At 37.2% G+C, this 24,354-nt stretch overlaps 1 protein-coding gene across 6 annotated transcripts in view; it reads left to right on the top strand.

Moving 5' to 3' along the window:
• Positions 1 to 24,354, top strand: part of KCNMA1 (potassium calcium-activated channel subfamily M alpha 1) — a 510,592-nt gene that overhangs the window by 449,766 nt on the left and 36,472 nt on the right. For all 6 annotated transcript variants that reach the window (XM_062580642.1, XM_062580641.1, XM_062580640.1 and 3 more), the window contains 3 exons: positions 10,842 to 10,965; positions 13,856 to 14,080; positions 17,335 to 17,527. In XM_062580642.1, coding sequence (XP_062436626.1) covers positions 10,842 to 10,965; positions 13,856 to 14,080; positions 17,335 to 17,527 — 542 coding nt within the window. The remainder of the gene's footprint in view (positions 1 to 10,841; positions 10,966 to 13,855; positions 14,081 to 17,334; positions 17,528 to 24,354) is intronic.

Genomic DNA, 24,354 nt, shown 5'->3' with positions numbered 1-24,354 from the left:
AAGGGTAGTATATACTCTAAAAGTGGATGATGAAAACATCATCTTGTTAGTGATATTTTTCTCCTGTTGCTGTATGTATACCAGTAAGCCTTTGTATAACTATGTAGTTTCCTTCCATAGGACAATTTGCCTCTAAGAGGAGATCTGTTAAAAATAGAACTGCAATAGGAAAATTGGAATCTATTAAAATAATATGGCATTTCCATTCCTTCTTGCTGTGCTTCACCCTTTGCCTGCTCAAGTCTATCAGAACAAGATCAGCTACTAGCTGTGGAGTTTTCCACAAGCAGGCTGTTCTTGCTCTAATTGTGCCCATCTCAAGTAGCCAGACTAGACAACTCAGTCTGTAATCGTATCCAGAAGTAAATATCATAGCAGAAATTTTCTGCTATTATACAGATAGACAAATGCAAGCTCATTTACATATATAAACAGACACATTCATGCAGTTTGGGCTTTGGGTGTGTGTTTGTTAGTACCATAACTCTGATCTGCAGTAGTGGAGGTTAAGTGGAAAAAAAATAATACGAGTGTTTCATTCTTTATGTACATGTATATATATAAAATCACTAACCACTCTTTTTTTAATTGTTGACAATGACATTGTTCCTTTAACACTTCTGGATACAGGTAGATAATTCTTCTCTCTAAATTTCAGTCAAAAGACTGGGAATTTCCCAGGCCTGTTAAAGAAGCATCCATGTTTGTTTATTGTTGCTACAATCTAGGGCATATTCAAGGACAAAACTTCTACAAGTCTTCTTCATCTCTGTTTAGGCTACAGAACCAAAAGTGAGATTGATTCACAGACTAAAATGCACCCAGCTGTGTCTTTTTTTTTTTTCTTTTTTTCCATTGACTATCTATTTCTGTTAAATGTATCATTAAAAGTTCTCTGCCTTCCTGTTAGCTTAGCCTTGCCCATATGACACTGATTTACATGCTTGTTTACAGTTTATGAGGAAGAATAAAATGAGCATACTAGCAAGCTTCTCATTTTGTGATGCTGGTTGTCATGCTAGCGTCATTTTCAATTTACTCACCTTTGGGCATTCTTCTGTCTCATGCTAATAATTTTATCCATTTCAAGTTCTAAAAAATGTGGGAGATTCCCCCCTCCCCAAATCTTAATTTGGGGGAAATAAAAATAAAAGAGACAGAGACAGAGAAACAGAGAGAAAGAGCTGAAACATTTGGAGCTGAGTGCACTGTCCCTGTTTGCTATGTAAAGTATGCCTCATTTCTTTGATCTTGAGTAATAATAATTCTGGGGAGTTATACTGTTTTCATATGCTTCAAAGCTGTGTCAAAGTTTTGCTGCTTAAGGGTACTTCTTTATTCTATTGGCTCTTGGGTACTGAGATGACAGGTCCTCTGTACTAGGTGCAGGCTTTTTCAAGTCATAGCCTTCAGCAAAACATCAAATTACCAAATACAGGGTAACATACTTCTACACAAATGCCTTTCCTGTAGATATATTATACCATATATATTAAATACTTTAGTGTTACACGGTACATTTTATGTGCAATAGAAAGTGATGGTTTGAGGTAGCCTTAGGGGTACTTTTTTTCCACAAGCAGAAAAAGCTAGTGTATACCGTATCAAGTATGGTTTTTACAGGACTTTCTGCCCGAAGGCCTTTGTAAATAAGTAATGATCAACAGATTGGCTGTGGGTTTTTGAAAAGCATGCCTGTGTCAGTTTGCATGATGGGGGAAGATTTTCAAAGTGGAGCCTGCTTTCATTGCCTGCTGAAGAGGGACTGAGGGAGAGTAGTCGTCCTGAGCCTGAGCTGTCTGCTCAGTAGCACATCAGAATTGCTAAATACAGGTCGAGCAGCTAGTGGAGAACTTGCCAGGCTTCCAGATCCAGTTGTTTTTTTCTTCCTCTTCTCCCTAGCTGCTAAATTTATTCACCAGCCATGAATTGGCACCCTCTGACTCTCCCCAGACCCAACAGTCTCTTTGTTGCATCCTTTAATCTACATTGACTTAACTTTGGTTCAAGGTCCTAAATAAGAGAAAGTTGATTCATTCAGAGTAAAACTCTGTTTAACTTCATTGCAAATGTAATAGGCAGATCGTTTTCTCCTTTCCCATAAAGAAAGGTAGGCTGTATTATCTGCTGTTTTATATAGTCGTAAATTACCTAAATTGACAGATACTTGCTTGCCTGCCCTGAAATCTTTAGCGAATGTCAGCTAAAAGTACACAAGAGATAAAACAGCAAAAGCACTGTCATGCCTGTAGCTGATATTTACCTTTGCATTTTTTTCCCCTAAATTTACTTTAAAAGCTCCTTTTTCAAAGCCACCTTCACCCCGTCCCTTGAATAAAAACAGCTGGTTATTTAGCAAACTCTTTCCTCAGCTACAGCCCTAGATCTGGAGGAGTCTGGTGGGCAAGAAGGCTGGAGTATGTAAAGAAGGCATAACATGTGCAAAATTCATTTGTAAATTGTAATCAGAGCTGTGACTCTAGAATCACTTCCTGAGCAGCCCTACAGTTAAGGTAATCTTGAAAAAGCTGTACAAGTTTTAGATTTCCTCAGTGGCTGAGGCAAATCAGGTCATTCCGTAAGCTAAAACTTTGTGACTTTTGCTATCAATGGAGCAGAACAGAGGACAAAAGCCATATTGTGGTTATTCCTTGGAAGCTCAAGGCCAGCGGTCTGACAGATGCTTATTTTGAACTTGTCAAAAGGTAGGAATTTTTGAAATTCACTCACAAATAAATAGAAATCCATCTACGCTGATGTGTGGATTTAAGGCATCTTTGCATACTATTGCCTCTAGATGCCAATAAATTGCTAATTGAAACAGATAGCAGGTTATCAAATGTTCTTTGTAAATGTCAGAAATTAGTTAAATTAACAGTTAGAAAGTCACTGTTCTAACTGAATCCTGCATCACATCAAATGACATCAGCAGAATCACACTGATACAGCACTGGAAGAACCTATTGTTCAGTCGAGAACAAATCTTCCAAATTGCTATACTCTAGCACTATAGCCACATTCTAGCTATAAATGCAAATTAACTAGAAAAATATCAATCCACTCTATATTGCTATGACTACTTTCTGTCTGATTTACATCAACAAGAGGTCTGTCCCATTAAACTCACAAGAGCATGTGCATTCTTCAAATGTAACTTAAACTCCAACCAGAAAGACGTAAAGAGACACTTCTCCACGGGGGATGTGAACAGAGCAATGTCCTATTGGATATGGAAAAAAAATGTGAGTGAGAAACGGAAGGAAAAAGAACTATGAGTAGCAGAATAATAGTCATATATGGTATATCATGTTTCTTCCTTCATAAGGCATAGATGGGAAAGTAGAACCTTTTGATGCCTCTCATATCATGAAGCGATGCCAAATCACTTGTTCATCATCTCAGTCACAGTTTTTGATGCATGTGGACAGCCAAGTTAAATATGAGGAGGCTGTATCACATCGAGTACCAACTAACAAAGCTAGTTTTAAAAAATGTATATATAATTTTGGATTCCAGGGTGACCAGTAAAAATGTGAAAACTCCTGGATTTAAATCAGAAAAGCCACTTAAAAGGACTGTTGCTGGGGCCCAAGTCCTCACTTAATGCTTTGGTAGCTGCTACTGCATGAGTGGAATACACCGAGTTGAAGGAAATGTCAACCCAGCTGAGTCAAACTACCTCTTAATGCAAGAACAAATAGCATATGACAGGGCCCAAAGGGCCTAAAGAGCAAATAAATAGTTTGTCCCTGTCCACTCTGAAGGTAGTGGTGTAGTTGACATAGGCCTCTAGACAAGTAGCATACTCAGCAAAGGGTCATTATCATTAATGTCCCTGATCACATAAGAATCAGAGGCATCAGAGGACGCTGACTTTTCAGTTTGTTGCCAAAGAGAATTTCATAAGCCTGAGGATTTTTCTTGATCAAGGATCCAAAATAATTCCCAACCAAACCATAAAACTTGCTCAGAGACTGTCGAAGCCTAGCAAAGCGACACAGAAAAAGTGAGCTTTTCAGCACTCTTTTCTGGAAATCTAGTAAGAGTCTTCACCTAAAGTGAGGAGAAAACCTCCTATTTGTTTTCCTCAAGTTGGCTGTAACACTCAAAGTATATGAACACTGACTGCACATCTATCTCCGCATCCACCCACTCAGCTGCATACACTCAGAAGTACCCACACGTCTGCTAGTGTCACTCAACATGGATATGTATTGCCCCTGCTGTTGTAGGTTGCCCTTCTGTAAGCTGAAATTTAGAGCTTTCTAATAGGACACTGCCTCCCCCCCCCCAAAAAAAAAAAAAAAAAAAAAGAGGGGGGGGGGTTAAGAGGTCTGGAAAGGAGCATTTCTCAAGTGAAAACTGGTGAAGTGAGATTAATCTGATTGACTGTGACTCTCCCAAAACTAGCTTTGAAAGCAAGATCTCAAGAGGTGAAAGCTCACTGATTAATCATAGTAATGACTTATATTTACATCACTTAGCTTTGGAGATTTCCATAATATACTCTAAACTTTTCATCTCTTGTTAAGGATGTACAAGGCAAACTTTATACACTGCTAAATCCAATGATAACTGAGCTGCAACACAGCAGGTGTTTAACAGCACAAATTCACTTCCTGATACTATTTTACAAGTTCAGTACTACTAGTATGAGCAGCAGGAGTAGCTCAGTAATCACTGTGTTACTTTAGACCTGCTCCTAACACGGTTATCGAATGAAAAGGTTTGAATGACAAGGGTAGTATACACTAGCCCTCTGACTGTTGCTGCCATTGACAATGGAATTATAAACCATGGGAAAAAAACAGTGTCAGATTTTTTTTCAGAGTACTGTGAAATCTTAGACAAATGTTCTTGAGATGAGAGAGCAGTTTCAGGAAAGAAGAGGAGAGTTTACCAGCAGGAAAAAAAAATAAATAAAAGCAAGCGTTTCTGTAAAGTTCAGGGTAACAGACAATGCATTCGGATCAAGGCAAAGGAAAGAAAAAGTCCTTAGCTTTAAACCAGTTATTAAAGAAAATAATGCATTCTTATCATTATTGACTTAAATAAAAGTAAGCCTGCAACAGTGGTTGCTTTTATCACAAGGTATTAAGTCTACAATTCATTAAAGTGGGAAAAAGCTCCCTTATATTTTATGTTGCCATTTAATTGTAAGTTTATTTTTTATAAATGAAAAAAATATTTTTTCTGGTATTTTCTTCTTCAAAGACTGCTAGCTGTGTAGCTTGGGTAGATAGGAACAAGAAATACTGAAAGCAGAAGATACATTGGCTGCTTGGCCTATCCCCTCCTCCTTAATTTGTTTATATAAAAATCTAAAAGCTAACTGTTCTATTACTTTTCTATGTAAAAGGACTCATACTTTAAGAGCATATTCTGAGCATGTCCTGAGGTATCAAGGTAATTTAACTTTAATCGGCAAGATCTTTAAAGTATGCAGTTGTATATCAGCATCTTTAGTAGTCTTGATAAATTAACCTGGACTCTTTGGAAAGGCTTCTGCAGATTAAAAAAGAAACATCAGCAATACTTGGGGGAAAGAGGCAAGGGAGAAGTAATTGTTAGCATTCTTAGGAGTGTGGTTCAGGCAGAATTTATAGTCTGTGGTCAGCCAGTCACCCATAAGCTAGCACAGGACACTGGGTACCAGCTGGGGATTAAGTACATTCTTCTTTGTAGATTCAGGGAGTATAGGAAAGTGTGAGCCTGTAGCCAGTATTAGGATAGATTCTGTGTATGACAATAAAAGCATTTTACAGTGAAACTACAGGTTTTCTTTTTCTTCTTGTGCTATTTTTTCCTCTGTGATACTCTTTGCGTCTGGGCACTGAACCCTTACAAATTTCACCACTGATTAACCTGCGAAAATAAAGATCAGTAAGAGAGTGTCATTAGTGTAACACACATAGGCAACAAATTCTCATTACAACTTAATGCCATCCACACAGACGGCAGAGGGTCACAGGGAATGGCTAATGGTAGCCGACAAATGTTGGGTGTATTAGTCACAAAACATTTGCTGAATTCCATCAGAATGTCGTGACAACCTTCACAGCTAGTCCCAGCGAGCTGCAGTAGGCTCTGGAGTTTGCCTGTGACAAGCTGTCACTCTATCTTGGTTGAGCTTTATAACACCAGTCAAAGCAGTCAGGGAAGATTGAAGTGACAAAGGCCCACTGAGTAAATAGTGAAACATGCAGCACATCATGAAATATTCAGCTAGGGTGTAAAAGCTCTAAATGCTTTTTCAATTATTAGCACCTGCACTGGCTGCGTACATCTAACACTAACCGCATGTTAATTGCCACAATTTGTTAGGGTAGTTGTAGGAGAAATTTGAAAGGGATGAGACATTCTCCACTGTGTCTTCATTTCCTATCTTATCTTCTGCAAACCCTCCCCTTAGTCCTAAAATTAAATGCGTGTGTGTGTGTGTATACACAAATAACGTGCACACGTGCACATCTGCATACATGTGCGCGCACACACAGCCAGGTGGGAAAACTCGAAATTACTGGCCCACACATTCAGTGACCCTGAATTTCTAGCAGGAGACTGCTAAGCATCTCTTTGAATGCAAAATCCAGAGCTAGTGTGGCTACCCGAGGAAGGCATAATTGCAGATTTTGATAAGCACAGAAAGAAAAGTAGTTGTTCTTCTGCTGGAGGTGTTTCACCATTGGTTTTATAAAAGGAGATATTTTGGGCAGAATAATCACAGTTTGTTTTCAAAAATACTAGGATTTCTACTGGTCATACAGCGTTCGATCGCAGTGCTTAACTTCTAGGGTAGTTTTACTGCAGATCAAGGAGGGTGTATTGCTGTAATACACAGTTACATGTGAGTGGTGAAAGAGAGTTGAGGCAAGTATGACGAAATCCAGGGAAATGCCAATGTGAGGCATTTAATGGGGTAGCCATTTAACTCCTAATGGGTTTCCCAGTTATGTCCATCCCCAGCCAAAACTCAGAAGTTTCGGAGTCAAAAACTTGAAGTGAACATGCTTAGAGTAGTTGTAAATATCTACAAGGAGAGCAGTGCTCTTTAAAATGTAATGTTGGCTTCATCACAGTAGGTTTACTGGAAATGGGATTTACAGTTTTGCTTTAGGCTGTTACCTTCCAGGCAAGCTTTTTGGGTTTGCTGCAATAGCATGGCATTTAGTGTCATACTCAAGTTTAATTGATCATAAGTGGCATTATATGCTCTTCAAAAAGCTTAGAAAGATTGTATTTCATCTTCATTTTAAGTCATGCGCATGTAATATTGGCTATAAGAACCAGAGAAGCTGTTTTTAAATAGGAGATTGTGGATGAGTAAAATTTAACTTTTCATGCTCTGCTCTCATAGGTATCTATCAGATATCATAGATATCTGTCTCTTGCTTGCTGGAATAACCAAATGATTTGGTCATTGCAAGTAACACAAAACAACATCTCAATTAAAGCAGATGCTATAGATTTTAAATGTGAGAAGAGTTTTTTTTCTCCTTCTTTAATGTGATTTTTTTAAGCATTTTTGCAAGCAGATGACTTTACTGGAGAACACAATAGCGGTGGCACTAATGCAGGCATTTCCACAGTAATCTGCCAATGTGACTCAAGCATAGCTTGACAGGGCCTTCTTCAAGGGTGAGGGGGCAGTGAGTCTCTATAAACATTCAGTCTGTGATTTGGCTGTAAGGACAACAACTGTAATGCTTTGTGTAATATGAATTTTAATGGGAAGAGGGTGTCCAAACCCCTTAGGCAGATTTGACAGCATTGGCCTCCGTGTGTCCATCTTAATTAATTTTTAGTATTTGCAAAACAGGTTTAGATCATTAGATTAAAAAGACTGTATATGTCCAAAGTAGTAACACTATTTTATTAATGTATTATTTTATAAAGTGACCATATTTTTGAGAAAAACAAGTCCAAAGATCAGTTCTGTTCTTAAGTATCTGCTAACATCCAAAGGCAAAGTCTTATGTTAGTAGTAACAAGTTTCAACCTCTGTGGACGACTTTGAGGATCATTTTAGTCAGGATGATAAGTCATTGATAAAAGAGAGATGAAAATAATTTAGTGTAGCCCAAAATATATAAATTTAAGAAACTCAGTGATATTGAAAACCATGGATTACAAAATACAAAATATGGCTAGTCTTATCATAATTTCCTTCTCAGGCAAGAATCCATTCTCCTAGAAGAAAAGTAGGGCAACAGTATCTTTTAGCATAATTTCTATGGTTCTAAATTACAAATTTCTAATTATTTCACACTCATTATGCTACATCCTATTTGCTTCTTTTAAGACTCCCCTTTGCCATACCCCAAACGGTGAAGGTAGAGGATCCAAGTAGTTTATCTTGCAAATAAGTGCATATATGGATATATTAAAAAAATCCCTTAGCTACCTAAAACTTTAGCAGGGAGTTATATGTGATGATTCACATCTTTCTCCACTTCCATAATACACTTACATTTTAACCTGAGTTAACCAGGAAATACAATATTGAGGTAAAATCAATTGTAATAAGTCTCTAGAATGAGCTGCTTTGAACGATCCTATGTAGGATGCAAGGCCCTAATCCAAGAGACCACTGCACTAGACTGTAAGCACTCACACACTAAAAATTCTCTTGGACCTCAAGGTTGTTGAATCAAACTTCGTTGTCAGATGCCTTGTGGTCACCTAGTTTGTTGAAAGATTCCTTTCAGTTTGTATCATTTCTCTGAATGAGATTGGAGTACCCATAAATATTCATTTCTGTGAAAGGTTTAAGTGACCTATTGATTTTGAAATCTCAAAGTAGAAAACAAAATTAGAAATCAGTTTGTCACATTTTTAAGTGTTTTTCTTTAAACATAGTGTTCCTGATGAGGGGAAAAGGAAAAGGACAATTCCTTCACATGTGCATCTGATTTCTGAAGGGAAAAATAAGATTTCATCAGTGAACTTTCCTTTTGAATTAGTGCTGTGCTGTGAAACACTCATGGAGAACTGCCTTGTGCAATTCTGAAAAAAAAAAAAAAAAAAAAAAAAAGAGGAGTCCTAATTTTTTGGAGAGTTTTTTTATTTGCAAACATATAGCTAACATATCCTATCAGAGATAACACTGTACTGTTGAGGAGCCAATGCTTTGCATTGGACCTTAGGGAAACAAACAGCAAGGTTTTAGAAACATCATCTTCCACAACTGGTATTCACTCTATCCCAATTTCTAAAATACCACCTATTTTACAATTATAGTTAGTATCCTTTACAAAGCTTCAAAGATCTTAGACAAATTATAAATTGTAAAGCAATGGAAAAAAAATTGCTAGGAACAGAGTAGTTAGGGATAAAGTACCACTAAATATTGACTGAACTTTAGTACAACCTCCAAAGGGATTATATCCATGGTCCCAGACCTCACTGTACCAGATGCAATTACTACAAGCAAGGAATGTGCTATGAACAGCATCATAGCTAGCTCTCTCAGCCAAAACCACTATCGTTGCAGCTAACTGAACCATAGCGTGTAGACCACTGGAGTAGAAGAATGCAGAGTCTGGATATTTTTCTGGAAATTAAAAAAAAAAAAAAAAAAAAAAAAAAAAAGTCCTCTTTGGTACAGCCTTTGCACCGAGAAGTCTCTTCTCACAAAAGAAGGAGTATGCATTATGGCAAAGTCTTCCATTACTGACCCTGGAGCAGGGCCAGAGCCTCCAGGTAGTCCCTTAGGGACTCCTCTGCTGCCAATAGGTTGCTAGTGAAATGCGTTGAACTGTATCTCTATTGAGTGAATGTAAGAAACTATGAAAGTGTTGCATTTCTTTTTCCAGGTGAATCTCACTGGTAAGTTTACCATGTAGTGCACTGCTTCTTAAAGTAGGAAAACACTCTGGCTTTTTTTTTTAAAGATTTTTAAGGTTGATCCCCCTGTGACTTGTAGACATGGTCTTCATTCTAATGATACTGAATCATGCAATTACATAGGGGTCCTAACTAGCATCTGACAATGTTGAAGTCACTTAGTTCTTCCCTTAGTATTTGTTTTTCAGCATAGAATTAAAGAACTATGTGCTGCTTGTGTGTCTGTGCTTAGGTAATTGTATTGCTGGAGAGCAAGTTTATAAAAATGTCTTTTATTTCCTTCTCCTTTGAGAAGCCTTATGCTTTAAAATCTTGCTGCAAAAACACTTAGAAGGTTACCACAGATACAGTTGTCAGAGAGAATGGACATTGTTGTTTGGTATTAAAATCATGTATTCCAGATGTGGGCATTTGTTAGTCAGTCTGCTCTAAAATGACATACTGCTGAATCTTTAAAGGGCTTCAGTTTGGGAAAGCAAAATATGATTGGGCAAATTGCTAAAATATTTAAAGTGCAGCCTGTTAAAGCTTTTACTGCGAAGAGCATCACGTCAGAAGTTGTATGTGGTAAAAGCAAATAATTGGCTTTCCATACTTCTGCCAGTCAGTCAGCATGGGGCCCTGTTCCTATCCCTTCTACTTCATTGCAGATGCTAATAGCAACCCTGAAATTTATTTTGGAGGGGTGGGGCTGGGAAAAAAAAAAAAAAAAAGTTTATGGACATGAAGGTGTCAGAAATTCCTGTTTAAAATCAAATGATTATTGATGTAGAAAGAGTGAAAAAATCTTCCAAACTGCATCCAAAATTTAAAAACTTTTTTTTATTAGCTTTTGTTTTAAAGTGGCTGCACAGTAAGCATGTAAGCGTGGTAAAGTGTAAATATATTTCATTTTTTTACTTTTATCCCTCTTTGGACATAGCTCTTGGGATATCTTTCCATTCATAATTCATAATATTTTCCACTTATGTTGTCCTCAACTTGTTTTTCCCCAGGCATGACCCCTTGTTAATTCCTGGCAATGAACAGATTGACAACATGGATGCCAATGTGAAAAAATATGACTCCACAGGGATGTTTCATTGGTGTCCAGCCAAGGACATTGAAAAGGTCATTCTGGTAAGTGTCAGTAATAAGTTGTATTAGTATAGAAGTTATCTGAACCATAGGATTGATGCCTAATGGGTTCTATCATTAAATCCAACATATTGAAATCAGAAAAACAGTACGGTGAAATTGAAGCTATCATTTTGGTTAAGGAACTATGATTGTATAAATCTGTATGCCAAATACAACAGTGCAAATTGACCCCAAATAGTCCACATTTTTGTTTCGTAAGCTGGAATTTTGCACATTGAATATGTATCTTTTGAGAATCACAGCTGGAAATATTTAAATGTGTACATACCCCATTTATCTTTTTGCACAAGATGGTACTGCATTCTAAAATAAGCAAGTGTTGCTTTACGTTATTTCTTATTTATGTGAATTTTGCTCTCTTAAAATTTCTCTCTCTATTTCCAACATTTCAAGATGCCCAAATAGGCTAGAGTAAGTAGTACTACTGCTCTGCCCTTCTAGCATGTTGCACTGGGCCTAATCTGTTTGTTTTGTTTGTTTAACTGGGGAAGCCATCAAACTGACTCAAGTAATTAAAAATAATTAGAAGGCCTATCGTAAAGTATTTTGCTCAGTGAGAGTTTGTGCCACTTGTGTTCATGTACTCATACCTAGGAGTAACAAGTAACTAACTTCAGATCTCATACACAAAACTGATGATATTTGAAATGAACTCCCTGGTGTAACTTCAATTTGTCGCACTTTATAAAGCTTTTCCTGAGCCTGCTGTCTTAGATTTCCCTGCACTGTTGCATGGTGTAGCCAGTAATGGTGACAGCCCTGGTTTATGCTAACAGTCAGGGGATAAAAGCTTGTTTCCACTTCTCCTCGAGGGTTCTGTAATAACCGCGATATTGCCTGGAATCGCAATATCGATGCAGTAAAGTTAGTCAATTGCAAGTTCTAGTGACTGAACTGTGAGACAGAACTTGGGCTGAGCAGCTTAGATTAGTATGCATTTGTATGTATCCAACAGGCAAAGAGGTATTGAATGACTCTACCATTCAATAGCTAGTAAAAGACAGAGATAAAATCTGTCTTCGTGTTCTAAACATATTTTAGCAGATGAATTACAAATGACCTTTACATGTTGTCCCACTTAGAAAAGTGTTTTTCCAAAAATGGCCCTGTGAAGTGCCTCATTTTTTATCTCTTAATGATTCCATGTGAGCTTTTCCCCCTACAAGCCTGTGAATCTGCATGTCTGGCCAGTTTCTTTCTGCTTCATGCATCATCACCAATAAAAACATTGCTGGCAAAATGCTTCCCTACACCTGTTCAAGCTCACTGTCCACAATTTATGTCTACATTCATATTCATGCAAATTTAATGTTGTCCTTAGAGACTGCACAAGTACAAATCAGTACATAATTTGAAGATGATGGGATTTCCCAGGTCATCTTCTAACTGCTACTTGTTGATGATGCCTCAATCAAAAAATAAGATTTTTTTTGGCTCTGCAAGATGCCAGGAGTACTAGGTAGTGAAAACTCCTTTTTTTGACATTTGGATGAAAATACATGACTACATACAGATGGATGAGTAAGAAGAGCCATTTTTTTTATATATTTTATTTCAGAACCTGGGGTCTGTCTTGCAGAGTCTCAGTATGCTGGGCCCTTAGGCAAAGGCATAGGTCTACTCATATGTTTAACTCAAATATTCACTCGTATGTTCTGTTGTTTGAAGGCCCAAGACCACTTTCATGGTAGAGTTGTATGAAAAATCAGTGCAATTGCACCTGAGAAAATGAAAGTCCATATATTTTTAAACTAATTGAAGATATAATCAGTGTTCCCCTTTTTCTTACACTTTGTAGCTTTGTTACATATTCCAGTCTGGATTGCACATTGTCATGCTTCCGTAATTTAGACAAAGAATATATACTGTAGAAAAACAAAGGAAAATGAAAACTTTGAACAGTTCACTATTATCTTAGTTTTATTCATTAGCAAAACCTGGGTATAATGATGCCAGAGTGTCCGGCTTCTTGGCAATATGATATCAGTGGATCTATGGTTACTTGATGGAGTGCAATAATACTAAGGTTGGCTGCAGAAATGAAGGTCATCATTTCCTAATGACTTTACTTAATCATCAGGGTGTCTGAGTTGCCTGCTCAACTGACATTACCACTGATGAGATTAGCGCAAAATTGTAATTCTTGTCACTGAGACAAGAAGATAATACTGAACATCATTCAAATATTCTCTATGAGATCTTTTTCTGTCTATCTATTCAACAACTCAGGAAGTCCAACTGGCCTGAAAAGTTAGTGTTAGTCACAATCTTGCACACTAGTTATTTCTGACTGGGAGAAGCACTGTGGAGTATAGAGTGGGGGCATCCATCGTACGGCAGAATGCTCCAGAGGATTCCTCGGTTTACTTTAGAGGCTGGGAGCAACTAGTGCTAAAATACCATGGCCGGCACTGAATGAGTATGATCCTCCGCTCTCAAGATGTCACAAAGCCCTGTTGCTTTGCTTTTAATTTTGGTCCTGAAAAGGCACTAGTGATTCATCAGATAAGGCACAGTTTTGCATCTCTTTTCTATAATACTTCTAATGACATAGTAGGACAAATTCAGTTCTTACATAAATCCATAGTGCTTCTGTTGTAACTAGAGTTTTAATCCACATGTGTAGTATAATTTGGGCCAGTACAATGTTTTTCTGCATGTTTAAGGGGACAAGAACCAAATTTTCTTCTGCTGAGAGCATTTAATGAAGGATAAGTAATTGTAAAATTGAACAGTTATTTTCCAAGTGCTTCTTTGTGCATGAACGGTATTGACAGTTGTGTTTTTCCTGATTTAAAACTCAGTATATAATTTGAGCTTCCTTTTGTTTTATATCTCCCTTCTCTTTTTGCATTTTTTTTTTTTTTAGACTCGAAGTGAAGCAGCGATGACAGTTTTAAGTGGACATGTAGTTGTCTGCATATTTGGGGACGTTAAATCTGCCTTGATTGGATTAAGAAATTTAGTGATGCCATTACGAGCCAGCAACTTTCACTACCATGAACTCAAGCACATTGTGTTTGTGGGTTCACTTGAATACCTGAGAAGGGAATGGGAGACACTGCATAACTTCCCCAAGGTTTCAATCTTGCCTGTAAGTCCAAAGCCGTATTATTGATACTTTGTTATTTAGGACACCAACTGGACAGATTCATACTGACTTTGATCTTAGGATTTTTTACTTTTGTCTAGTTATAGGCCTGAGGACGTAGCTTTTCCCTTTATGTGTCTATGAAAACAGAGCCCTGAGAGACCTTATTAGAAGGTATTTGCTGCAGTCTTCAGTCCCTCGTCATCCTCATCGGATAAATTTCAGCTGCTATCAAATGTATTAACTGTGTTCTCTATCGAACGTTCACTGTAGTGCACTGCATGTAGCCAGTTCTGATGTTCTGATTTCCCTGACAGAATGACAGTAGTTACTTATGACATTATTTATCTATTTATACCCACAAAACCTTTGAAAAATGTATTGTTTTTCTATCTACATAGTATCTATCTATATTTATAAAAACTTCCTGTAGACTGGCCAACTTTATAGGAACATTTCCATAGCATTTCAGTAGTATTTCAGAGTCTCTGCCATAATCATTGTAAAAGGGAGTTGAGGAAGTATGGCAGAGTTTTGACCTGTTTGAAATCAATGGAAAGTTTGTATTGATTTTAACAGAAACTGCCACTAAAACCACAGTTCAGAGGCCACTAAAACTACAGTTCAGAAGTGCCTCCCATATACCATTATCATTCACTCATGTGCACAAAATGTAAGTTATGAACTCCTGTACAAACAAATGAAGATCTCCATGCTAGTGATTTTAAATAGCTACATATTTCATATGTTCATAGCTACAAATGACACACAAGGGTGCAAGCAGGAGAGAAATGAGCCTATGGTGCAATTATGAAAACAGTGCTTTGTACTGTTTGGATTTTTTAATTAGAATGAAACAGATATGAGCTTAACAGTTCTTAATACTTTCATTTCAGCAGTTTAAACTAAATAGATCGATGATAGATGTAACCTAAAAAGAATAATCAAATAAATAGCTGTAGAAAGGAAAGACACTCTTCACTTTCTGATTAGTCTAGGCTGTAGTTCTTTCTTACTGGAAACTCTACAGTTTTAGTGCAAGCCCTTGGTTTTATTCTGCAAACTAACGCAACAAATAGCATCTCAAGATTCTGAGCTGTTACAAAAATAGCGTCCATAAAATATTTCATCGTTTAATTACCTCCTTTCTCTCAATCTCTTTTTAATATTGGTCATTGCGAAGGATAAAATTAAAGAATCAGAACTAAATTAACAGTGTTTTTGAAGTATGAAGCAGAATGGAATCCAGCTACTACCTTCAAATGATGTGCGATGCATTATTATAACATGTATTTGCTAAGTCTTTCCTAGGCATTCAAGCATTAGGAAAATATACACCAACTTTACATTCTGCAAACATTTCTCCCTCAAATTTAGAGCAAATTTGGACTAATTTCAAGTTAAACAGCCTAGTGGCGTCTTAATTAGCTGGTTAATGCAGCTTTAAAAATATGGAATATGTAAAGGAATTACTGTATCTTAATAATAATCGAGGATGCCAAAGCCCATAAAGTTAAGACTCCGTTACTGCTTTTTTTCAGCCTGTCTGTTTCAAAATGGCCATATAAAGTTAAACGTATCAGCACTATTCTGATCTAATTATATTAATACGAAAGTCCATGAAGTTATTGAAGTCATACTGGTAGAAATTGTATGTTAAGGGAGACCATTCAAACTCATTTTCTACTTCTCTGTTCAGGAGGTAAAACCTGCTGCTGAAATCTGATGGTGATATGGTTACAGCTGAATATATATAAAAAAGTTCTGATTAAAAAAAAGAAGTGGAAATTTCATGTAAAGCCTCTGTTAAAAGATGCATTTAAGTTGCTGAGTAAACTCTTAAAAAGTAGGCAAATGCCAATTTTATATATCCTCAGGCAGCCTGAATTCTGTCCCTTCGCATAAAATCATTAAGAGCAAGTCTTTAGTTAATTACATGATTACATATTATTTTTCCCCACAGGAATCTTGCTTCACTTGATGCACAATACAGACACAAAGGGCAGAATTAAGGTGGCAGGAATAATCATATCCCAACTTTTGAGTACTTTTTAACTGAATCGTATGCTTTTAATATATGCTATTTTCCATGAGGTTTCAGGCCTCAAACTACCAAAGGTAACTGGAAGTAGTCAGACTGGTATCTGAAACTGGGTAGCAAATATTCTTCAATCATTGAAAACGAATTGAGCTCTGCCTTAGCTCTCTGCATTGAATATTCTCAGTGGAGTTCAGGAGGTGGTCAGCAGGAGTGACCAGGAGGTAGAAGCGCAGGGTCTTGACTGTGTTTTACGAAAGCTGTTGTGAGACAAGAGGATGACTTAGTTTCCCCACCCTTACTAGGGTCTTTGGGTACCAACCCATATGAGCTAACAGAGAAGAATCTAGTTTCCATAAAAATTCATTTTTCCTGGATCCTGTATCTATGTCCTGTGACATAGACTTAATATTCTGTATCTAGAGGTATAGACTGTTGAACATGAAAGAGAAGTGTTATCTTTAAACAAAACATGATAGGTTAAGTTGTGTTAACTGTGAAGAAACCCGCAGACTACCACAACATTTCTTTTTACATATTGCATTATCTGATTGGGCATTGTGGCAACAGAGAAAGTTACATGAGTGCTGCCCATTAAGCTAGAGTCCTGTGTCTGTTTGAAAGGGTTTAACCGTGCAACTTTGAAGATCAGTGTGTTTCCCTTGTCGAAGCACCAAGAATGTGTTGGAAAGGATTAACCACTTTTTGTATTGCTGCAGTTAGTACACATTTTAGAAAAATAGCTCTATCTTGATTATGTTTCAAATGCGTAGGACACATAATGCTTTTCTGTTTAAATTGTTATTCTTTCGCCCAAGACCTCTATGATTTGGTATTAGATAAATAGACATTTAAAACACACCCCTTGTTATATTCAGAGAGCCAGAGGTTGCCACATGATAGCACCTTAAATCAAGACAATTTTAAGTCGCAGATGAGATGTAGACTGCTGGCATTATTCCTATTTCTTGTTTGTTAGTAATAGCTTGACTGAGTATTGAGACTGAACCTAAAATGCTGCCATCAGCACCAACTACCCTTTAGATTAGTGCACATCTCCTATTCCCTGGCACATAGTTAGACCAGCTTAATGTCAGAGCATAAAAAAGATACTTGTTAAATAATTTCCCAAAGCTCCTTCTCAATCTTTAATTTGTTTTTCTTTTTTTTCCTCTCTCTTTCTCCATCTCCCCCCCCCACTTTTTTCTCTGTGCCGAAGGGTACGCCATTAAGTCGGGCTGATTTAAGGGCTGTCAACATCAACCTCTGCGACATGTGCGTTATCCTGTCAGCCAATCAGAATAATATTGATGATGCTTCGCTGCAGGACAAGGAATGCATCTTGGCGTCACTCAACATCAAATCTATGCAGTTTGATGACAGCATTGGGGTCTTGCAGGCTAATTCCCAAGGTAAGGACTGCCCTATAATACTTCTCTGCAGTGCCTACGGGGGACAGGACCTGGCAGGAAGAATATCCCTCACTCAGTAATTCAAAGAGCCCTACATCAGCTCGCTTGACAGTTAAACCTGCTGATTGGTATGATGGCTTTTAAAGGGACAGTCACGTAATTTCTCTGCTACATCACTGAGTGCATCTTGTGGAGGAAAAATGAATGAACCTGCTTTTCTCCCCCCCCCCCCCCCAATTTTAATTTTCCCCAGAAAAATATAAAATAATTGCTTGCTCACCCTGCCATGCTTTATGACTTTCTTATCAGTGTAGTCACTGTTTTATAGACAAAGATAACTCACACTGACTTTGGACTACATGAAGCCTCTGTCTAACATGATTTCTTTTCTGTGTAAAGCACATTGCAGCCACAGAGAAAAAGAGCTAAGTATCATAAGCTGAAAAGCAAAATAAAAAGAACAAGAATTTTAAATTAGATGGCTTTACACTTCTTCCGCCTTCTTGCTCAAAAAAGCTACTTGCATGTAACTCAACGCTGATTTCTTCCCTTGGTTTGACATGTATTCATCCCATTTAAAGACATCGAATGAAATCCTTCAGTTTTTGCTGAGAGGAAGGGCCTGATTCATTGATAGCCGAAGGCTATTTTACACCAACTATGCCACAGCAAAGCAGCTGTAAAGTAGTCATAAGCACCCTGGCAGATACCATCAGTGTAAAAACAGTCATCTTCCCATCCTTGAAGGGTCTTACAGCTTATGCAGCAAAAGAAAGTTCTACCTTTGATAAACTTGTTAAGTGTGCAGTAAATATTCCCTTTGGATCTAGCCTTGTTTTAAATATACGTGTAAGAGAGTAGTGCTTTGGTCTGTAATTTCCCTGTAAGCTTGTCCTGGAGATAGTCTCAAGGAGTGTGTGAACAAAGATTAAGCACAGTTCTTCTTCTTTGCACTCTAATGAATAATTATGAATTATTAACCAAAAATCAGAGGCAAGAGTGTACCTTCTTGACTGGAAAACTCTTTGTTAGAACGATTAATTAAACTGTGGAACTTAATAGTGGAATTAAATTGTACTAGGATTGTTGGAAACTAAAATATTAGCAATTTTCAAAATCTGATTGGATAGTTAGCCGGCTAAAAAGTAGACTCAGAGCATAAGAGGAAGGAAATGATTTTCTAATCTCATACGAGTTTGAATTTTCAAACATATCTTTGCCTAGCTGTGAGACAATCCCAAATATTTTGGAGTTATTGCCTGAAAAACTTGTGAGAAAGATGAATTTGTTCACACTACAGTAAAATACGGTTATGATTAGGAAATTCATTAGAGAAGTGAAAAACAGGCTTTTGAGTTCCTTGTCTGAGTGATTTAGATGTGGGTTTTGAAATTTTGTACCTCAGAACGAAATGTGTAGTTTCAGTACCAGGCTATTGGCTATTCTATGGTGGGTCTCTGTGTCCTGTCATGCACATAATCAGAAACATCAATAGAATCTGGTTGTCTTTCTCACTCCTTTCCTCCCTTCCTTCCTGCTCTTGGGCAAGGGCATTCTCAGAGAATTTCCTTCTTGTGCTGTTGTGCAGAGGTTAGTGGTAATCCCCACACGTGTGATGCTCACGTATAAGGAAAGAGAGAGAAAATCTAGTCATGTAACAAGTCTTGTGTAGCACATGAACACCTATTGCTTTTTAGTCTTCATGCCCGGAGACTAAAAGACCTGACTGGATAAAACCCCAAGGAACCTGGTCTGACCTCATAGCTGACCCTGCTTTGAGTAGGAGTTCACACTAGAGACCTTCTGAGGTCCCTTCAAGCTGAATTATTCTGTGACTCTAAAGTTGGCTGTTGACCCTATGGGTCAAGAAGTATAGTCAGGGGTCATGATCTAAACCTCTTTGATATCACTGATGCAGAGAAGCAGAAGGACAATAGGTTAGGCACACTAAAGAGTTCTTGGGCATTTCTTCAGGTAGATATCAATTTGCATGTAAAAACAAGATGACTCTTTATGCAACTCTTCTGTGGAAGCAGAGCATAACATAAGGAGGATGACAGGAGCCTGCTTTATTTTGCCAGGCTGACTGGGAGAGGTTATTCTGAAACCGGTTACTTCAGAAAGTGGTTATTTTACCAGTAAATTCTCTACGTATGGTGTCCGCAACTTACAAATTGGTTGCATTGCTTTCCATACGGTAGATCTTCTGGAAAAATTTTGAATACAGTGATTCGGCTGTCAAAAGCAATTAGATCAGAAGATGGCACAAACTTTACTGGAAATTATATCCAGTGTGACATTTTTGTCTATAAGATCCAATTTAATGTACTGTAGGCACAACTATACTGATAATTATGTAAACCTGGTGATTCAGCTTCTGCTGGTCAACAAGCAGAATCCTAAAATCACCTTGCAACTCCTTATTGGTAATTAAATACCTTTATTTTCAAAGTGTGTTGCCACTTTTGCTTAAACATTTGTGTATTATTTAACATACTCACTTATCTTGGGCAAACATTTCAATTTACATTAGCTGATATAAGCCTTGACTATTGCCAGTCTGAATTTTTCTAGATCTGAATTTTGAATTCAAACATTCCTCACCCCCCCCCCCCCACACCCTTGAAAGAAGTGCTCTGTGCTGCTTTTTTATATGACTCCTGTTACTGATCATAGTTAATACTGACGTTAGAAGATCTGGGTATGTGTAGAATGTCAGTTGACCTTTGACTGGATGTTGAAAAGAGAAGAAACAAAACAAAATGTGTGAACAGCCTGAGAAACATATGGCCTAAGCTGCTAGATTTTTGGCCAGGGAATTAACAGTGTAATTTCACCCTTGCTATTTAAGCAGCTTTTCTGGTATTGTCAAGTAATAAGTTAGTATAATTCTGTAGTCAGTAAGCAGTGGAATCTCATATGAAAACCTGATATATACTTTATGTTTATGCCCCTGATAATGTTACAGTCATTTAATTGATAGGTTATTGAACGCACAAGAATCACTCCAATTTTTACTCACTTAGGACTATTTCACTCCAGTATCAGACAACAGATGGTACCAATACGAGAAGTGTGCCATAGAAAGCAGGATGAAAATTGATTTAAGCATCAAATAAATCATAATTTTTGTCCTAGTGCTAAAGTTCATTTGTAGCTCTCTAATTCTCTGTTGGAAGGAAAAAAAATCATGCAAATTTGAGAATTTTCTTCCCTTTTCCCCAAAGCCACACCCTTTTTACCTGTTTAAATGACAAAGTCACTGCAGCCTTAGCCATATAAGCACTAAGTATCAGGCAATAGTCTGCATCCATCCAATTCTGCCCTTTCCAGCCAGGGTGGTGGTGTTGCACTGACAACTGAACCTCAGTGAGATCTGAACGAAAGATCTTGTGAAAGAAACTGCCTACAAGGAAGTCTTGCTGTCATATTCCCTTCCTGCTAAGTCTTGCAACAATAGGGCCTCAGAGCCCAATGGACTAAATTTTTTTGTTTCTATAATAGAGCTAAGTTAACTTCTAAAAGAAAGTCTACTGAATTATTCTGGTTTATATCAGTAACAGATTTTTCTACTGCTAGCACAAGCTGAACCTGATAAACACACAGCAGTTCTCCTGCAGGAACAAAGATTTGCTAGGCTGCCTTGAGCCCTAACTGGTTCTGCGATCATCTTAACCAACTGGAGTGCTCACTTAGAGACTAACTCACTCGTCTTTACAGTTCCAAGCCACAGAAAGCATAATATATTGTGCATCAGTGCTACAAAGGACCCAAAAGTGCCCACAGCAGATGAGACAAAAGTGTCTAAGTCATTAAGTCTATGTTCATCGTCAGCTGTCTAGCAATATATGACCAAACCCATGACCACACAAAACTGAGAATGCAAACAGTATGTATTAGAAGGAAAAGCTGACTAACTGCTCTAGAATGACTTACAGCTAGTCCCCTTTTCCGTAAGATTTAGCATACAAATTTCTGCTCAAAAAGGACAAGAAAATCCTTTGAATTGGACCTATGTTTTTGAAAACTCTCACATACAAAAGCTATCATTCTCAAAGCTGTCTGCATTGAAGGTTTCAAAATTGCCTGGGCAACTCTGTAGGCTCAATAGATGTTAGTGGTGACTCTATTGCCCTGAGACAATAGGGCTCACTCTATTGTGCTGAGAATGAGGTTTTTAAAATTACCAGTGCAGTTTGTTGCCTTTAGGAGATGCTCTGGCTGTCTGTGCAGTTATCTAGATGACAACAAACTTCTCAGCTGGACCAAAATCTGAAGAGCAACCTGCAGTGTAAATGCCTAGATTCCAAAAGCAGCAAGGCCAAAATATATCCCATTAAAGCTGTGGAGGACTCTCTCAATTTCCTTAAGATGCCTCAGCTTCTGAGATATGAAATGCTGTTAAGTAGAAGTTTTGCCCATGACTTCACAAAGCAACACATAAACTCAAATGCCTTATTTGTGACAAGGGAAGTTCTGTTTTTATCTTACTGTTTGTCCTGAAGTTTGCTGACTGTTTGATAGTCTTCCTTGAAAGGTTTGTAAAGAGGAAGCTTTATGGTGGAGAAAAGAAAAGTCACTTTCAGGGACCGGAGAACTGTTTTTATTGTCCCTTGATCCTTCCTTATTCTCATTCTGTCCCCTCAAATACAAAGTGAGATTAGTATATCAGTAAGTATTTTGGAGAGAAGGCCAAAGAATATTAAATCTCTGTTAAGTATTTTTGCTTCCAAACCATAACATTTCTCCAAAGCCCCCAGGAAGGTTGAGTCTGGGAATGGCTCTTGTTGAGAGAGCTCCAGTAATTCTCTTTTTCCTCATTCTGTTGACCCTTCCATCTCTTCTTCTTCAAGCAACTTTTAATGACTACTCCCATATAGCTTTTCATGTTCCCTGTATTTTCTTTCAGTCTTACATTGTGGGAACTTTGCTTGTTGTTTTACCCACCAGATGAATAGAAAATATTTTTCTTCAGTTGTAACTAAAACTGCTATTTGGCTTTCTTCCCAAAAGGCAGGAAGACAATTATACTTAACTGTTTAGAGATTTATAAATACTGAACCAGAGTAGCCTCTGGGTAGTAACTTTAGATATCAGACTCAATAATTTTCTTTTATTGGTTAGTGATTTAGATCTTATTTTGTGTCCTATATAATAAGAGCAGTACATTTCATTAAAAACACTTACTAAACAATAAAGAAAAGTTGTCTTATGGCTCCATGCAGGTCTGAAGTACAGAAAGGGGAGGTTGTAGAATAACTTTTCTTTTTCTTGGGCATTACAAGACAAATCACAGTACAGCAGGGTAGATGTATTTCAGCATAGTAACGATTGCAGCTGCTTTCTGAATGACTTCAACTTATGAGAATTTTCCTTAGGAACACTATTTCAACACATGAGAGATCTTTTTAAGGCCTGCATTTACAGTTCTTGTAATAGATCCTCCAACAAGAAAGAATAAAGAGAAAAAAATAAAGAGGAGGGGAACTCCTGGGTAATACGTCTCTCATACATCATAGCAGGATTCTTCTGGGGAAAATCCTATAAAATCAAGTAAATACACTCAAAATTTTACATGCAGACTTTCTAGTAGAATGCATTACACCAGCTTACACAAATAACTTTGTGCAAGTTTAGTTTCATTTGACTGCATTCCCTTAGAAATCACTTGTGGCTTCTTCATGATTTTTTTGTGGGAACAGGCTTAAGCTTTGATTTAGAGGACAAAAATGGATGTTAGTATTTTTCAGCCACTGAGTTTTGTTAAGTTTATTTCACAATCTTTTGATACGTTAATTCTTAAACTAATGCACCTTTTGGTGGACCTAATCTCCCAATCTGGTGAAAGAAAATTCCTGTTAACACTGATTTCAGATTTATATTACTTTGTGTTTGCAGCTAACATTTTCAATTTCAATTCTACCAATCAGTTATGCTTGATTGTTTTATCTCAGAAATATTAGCAAAAGAGACATAACAACTGTAGTATTATCAGGATTGGAAATGAGATAAAATTGTTAAACAGAAGGGATAAATTCTGTCTGAAAATGTATGGTTAGCAAAGGTTTTGTGTCACTTTTCTAGATAACTGTGTTGTGGTGTTTGTTATACATTCCAAAACAAGTAACTTTCTGTTATGATTACTCCTGAAGGAGGAGTTCTTTGGTGAATGTTGACTCTTACTTCTCCAATTTTAAAGTCGTAAGTTAAAGTTCTGATGTAAAGTAGTTCAGCACATAAGGTTTTGCCATTGTAAATGCAGTTATTTTTTATTCTGTAATGGAGTTCAATATACTGTGGCCACTCCAGCACTGCTTTTAATGTTTCATTTATTACATTACATGAAAATATAGAAACAGAGAGCCTTACTTTACAATATATGTAATCAAGCTCTGTTTAAGCCAGCTAAATCACTCCAGAGCTCAAGGAGTTACTTAACATTCTTGGGAAAGCATATAAATAATTTTGGTATATTAAAAATAGATATAATATTAAAAATAAACAAATAAGTTTTACTGACAAACATTGAAAGAATTTGCATAATTTGTGAAGTGTCAAAGTGAGTTATGAGACTTCCATAATTTAAATACTTAGAATCCTGTGTTTCTTTGTAAATCAAAGGGATGTAGGCAGCTGAATGCTTATTGTACTTAAAGAAGACTAATAATTTCCTAAATCATTTAGATATTTTGAAAAATTTATTCCCAGACAATATCCATACCAATCACACTTGCAAAAATGTGAAGTATTGTGCATTGATGTAAGGATTATTAGTTTGTCAGGATTTACGGTTTAGTGCAGGGATCACACCTGATTAAGGATATTTT

This window comes from Rhea pennata, chromosome 7 (genome assembly GCF_028389875.1).
Source record: "Rhea pennata isolate bPtePen1 chromosome 7, bPtePen1.pri, whole genome shotgun sequence".
NCBI lineage: Eukaryota > Metazoa > Chordata > Aves > Rheiformes > Rheidae > Rhea > Rhea pennata.
Note: the sequence above shows the minus strand (reverse complement) of the source record. Positions and strands in the feature narration are given on the sequence as shown.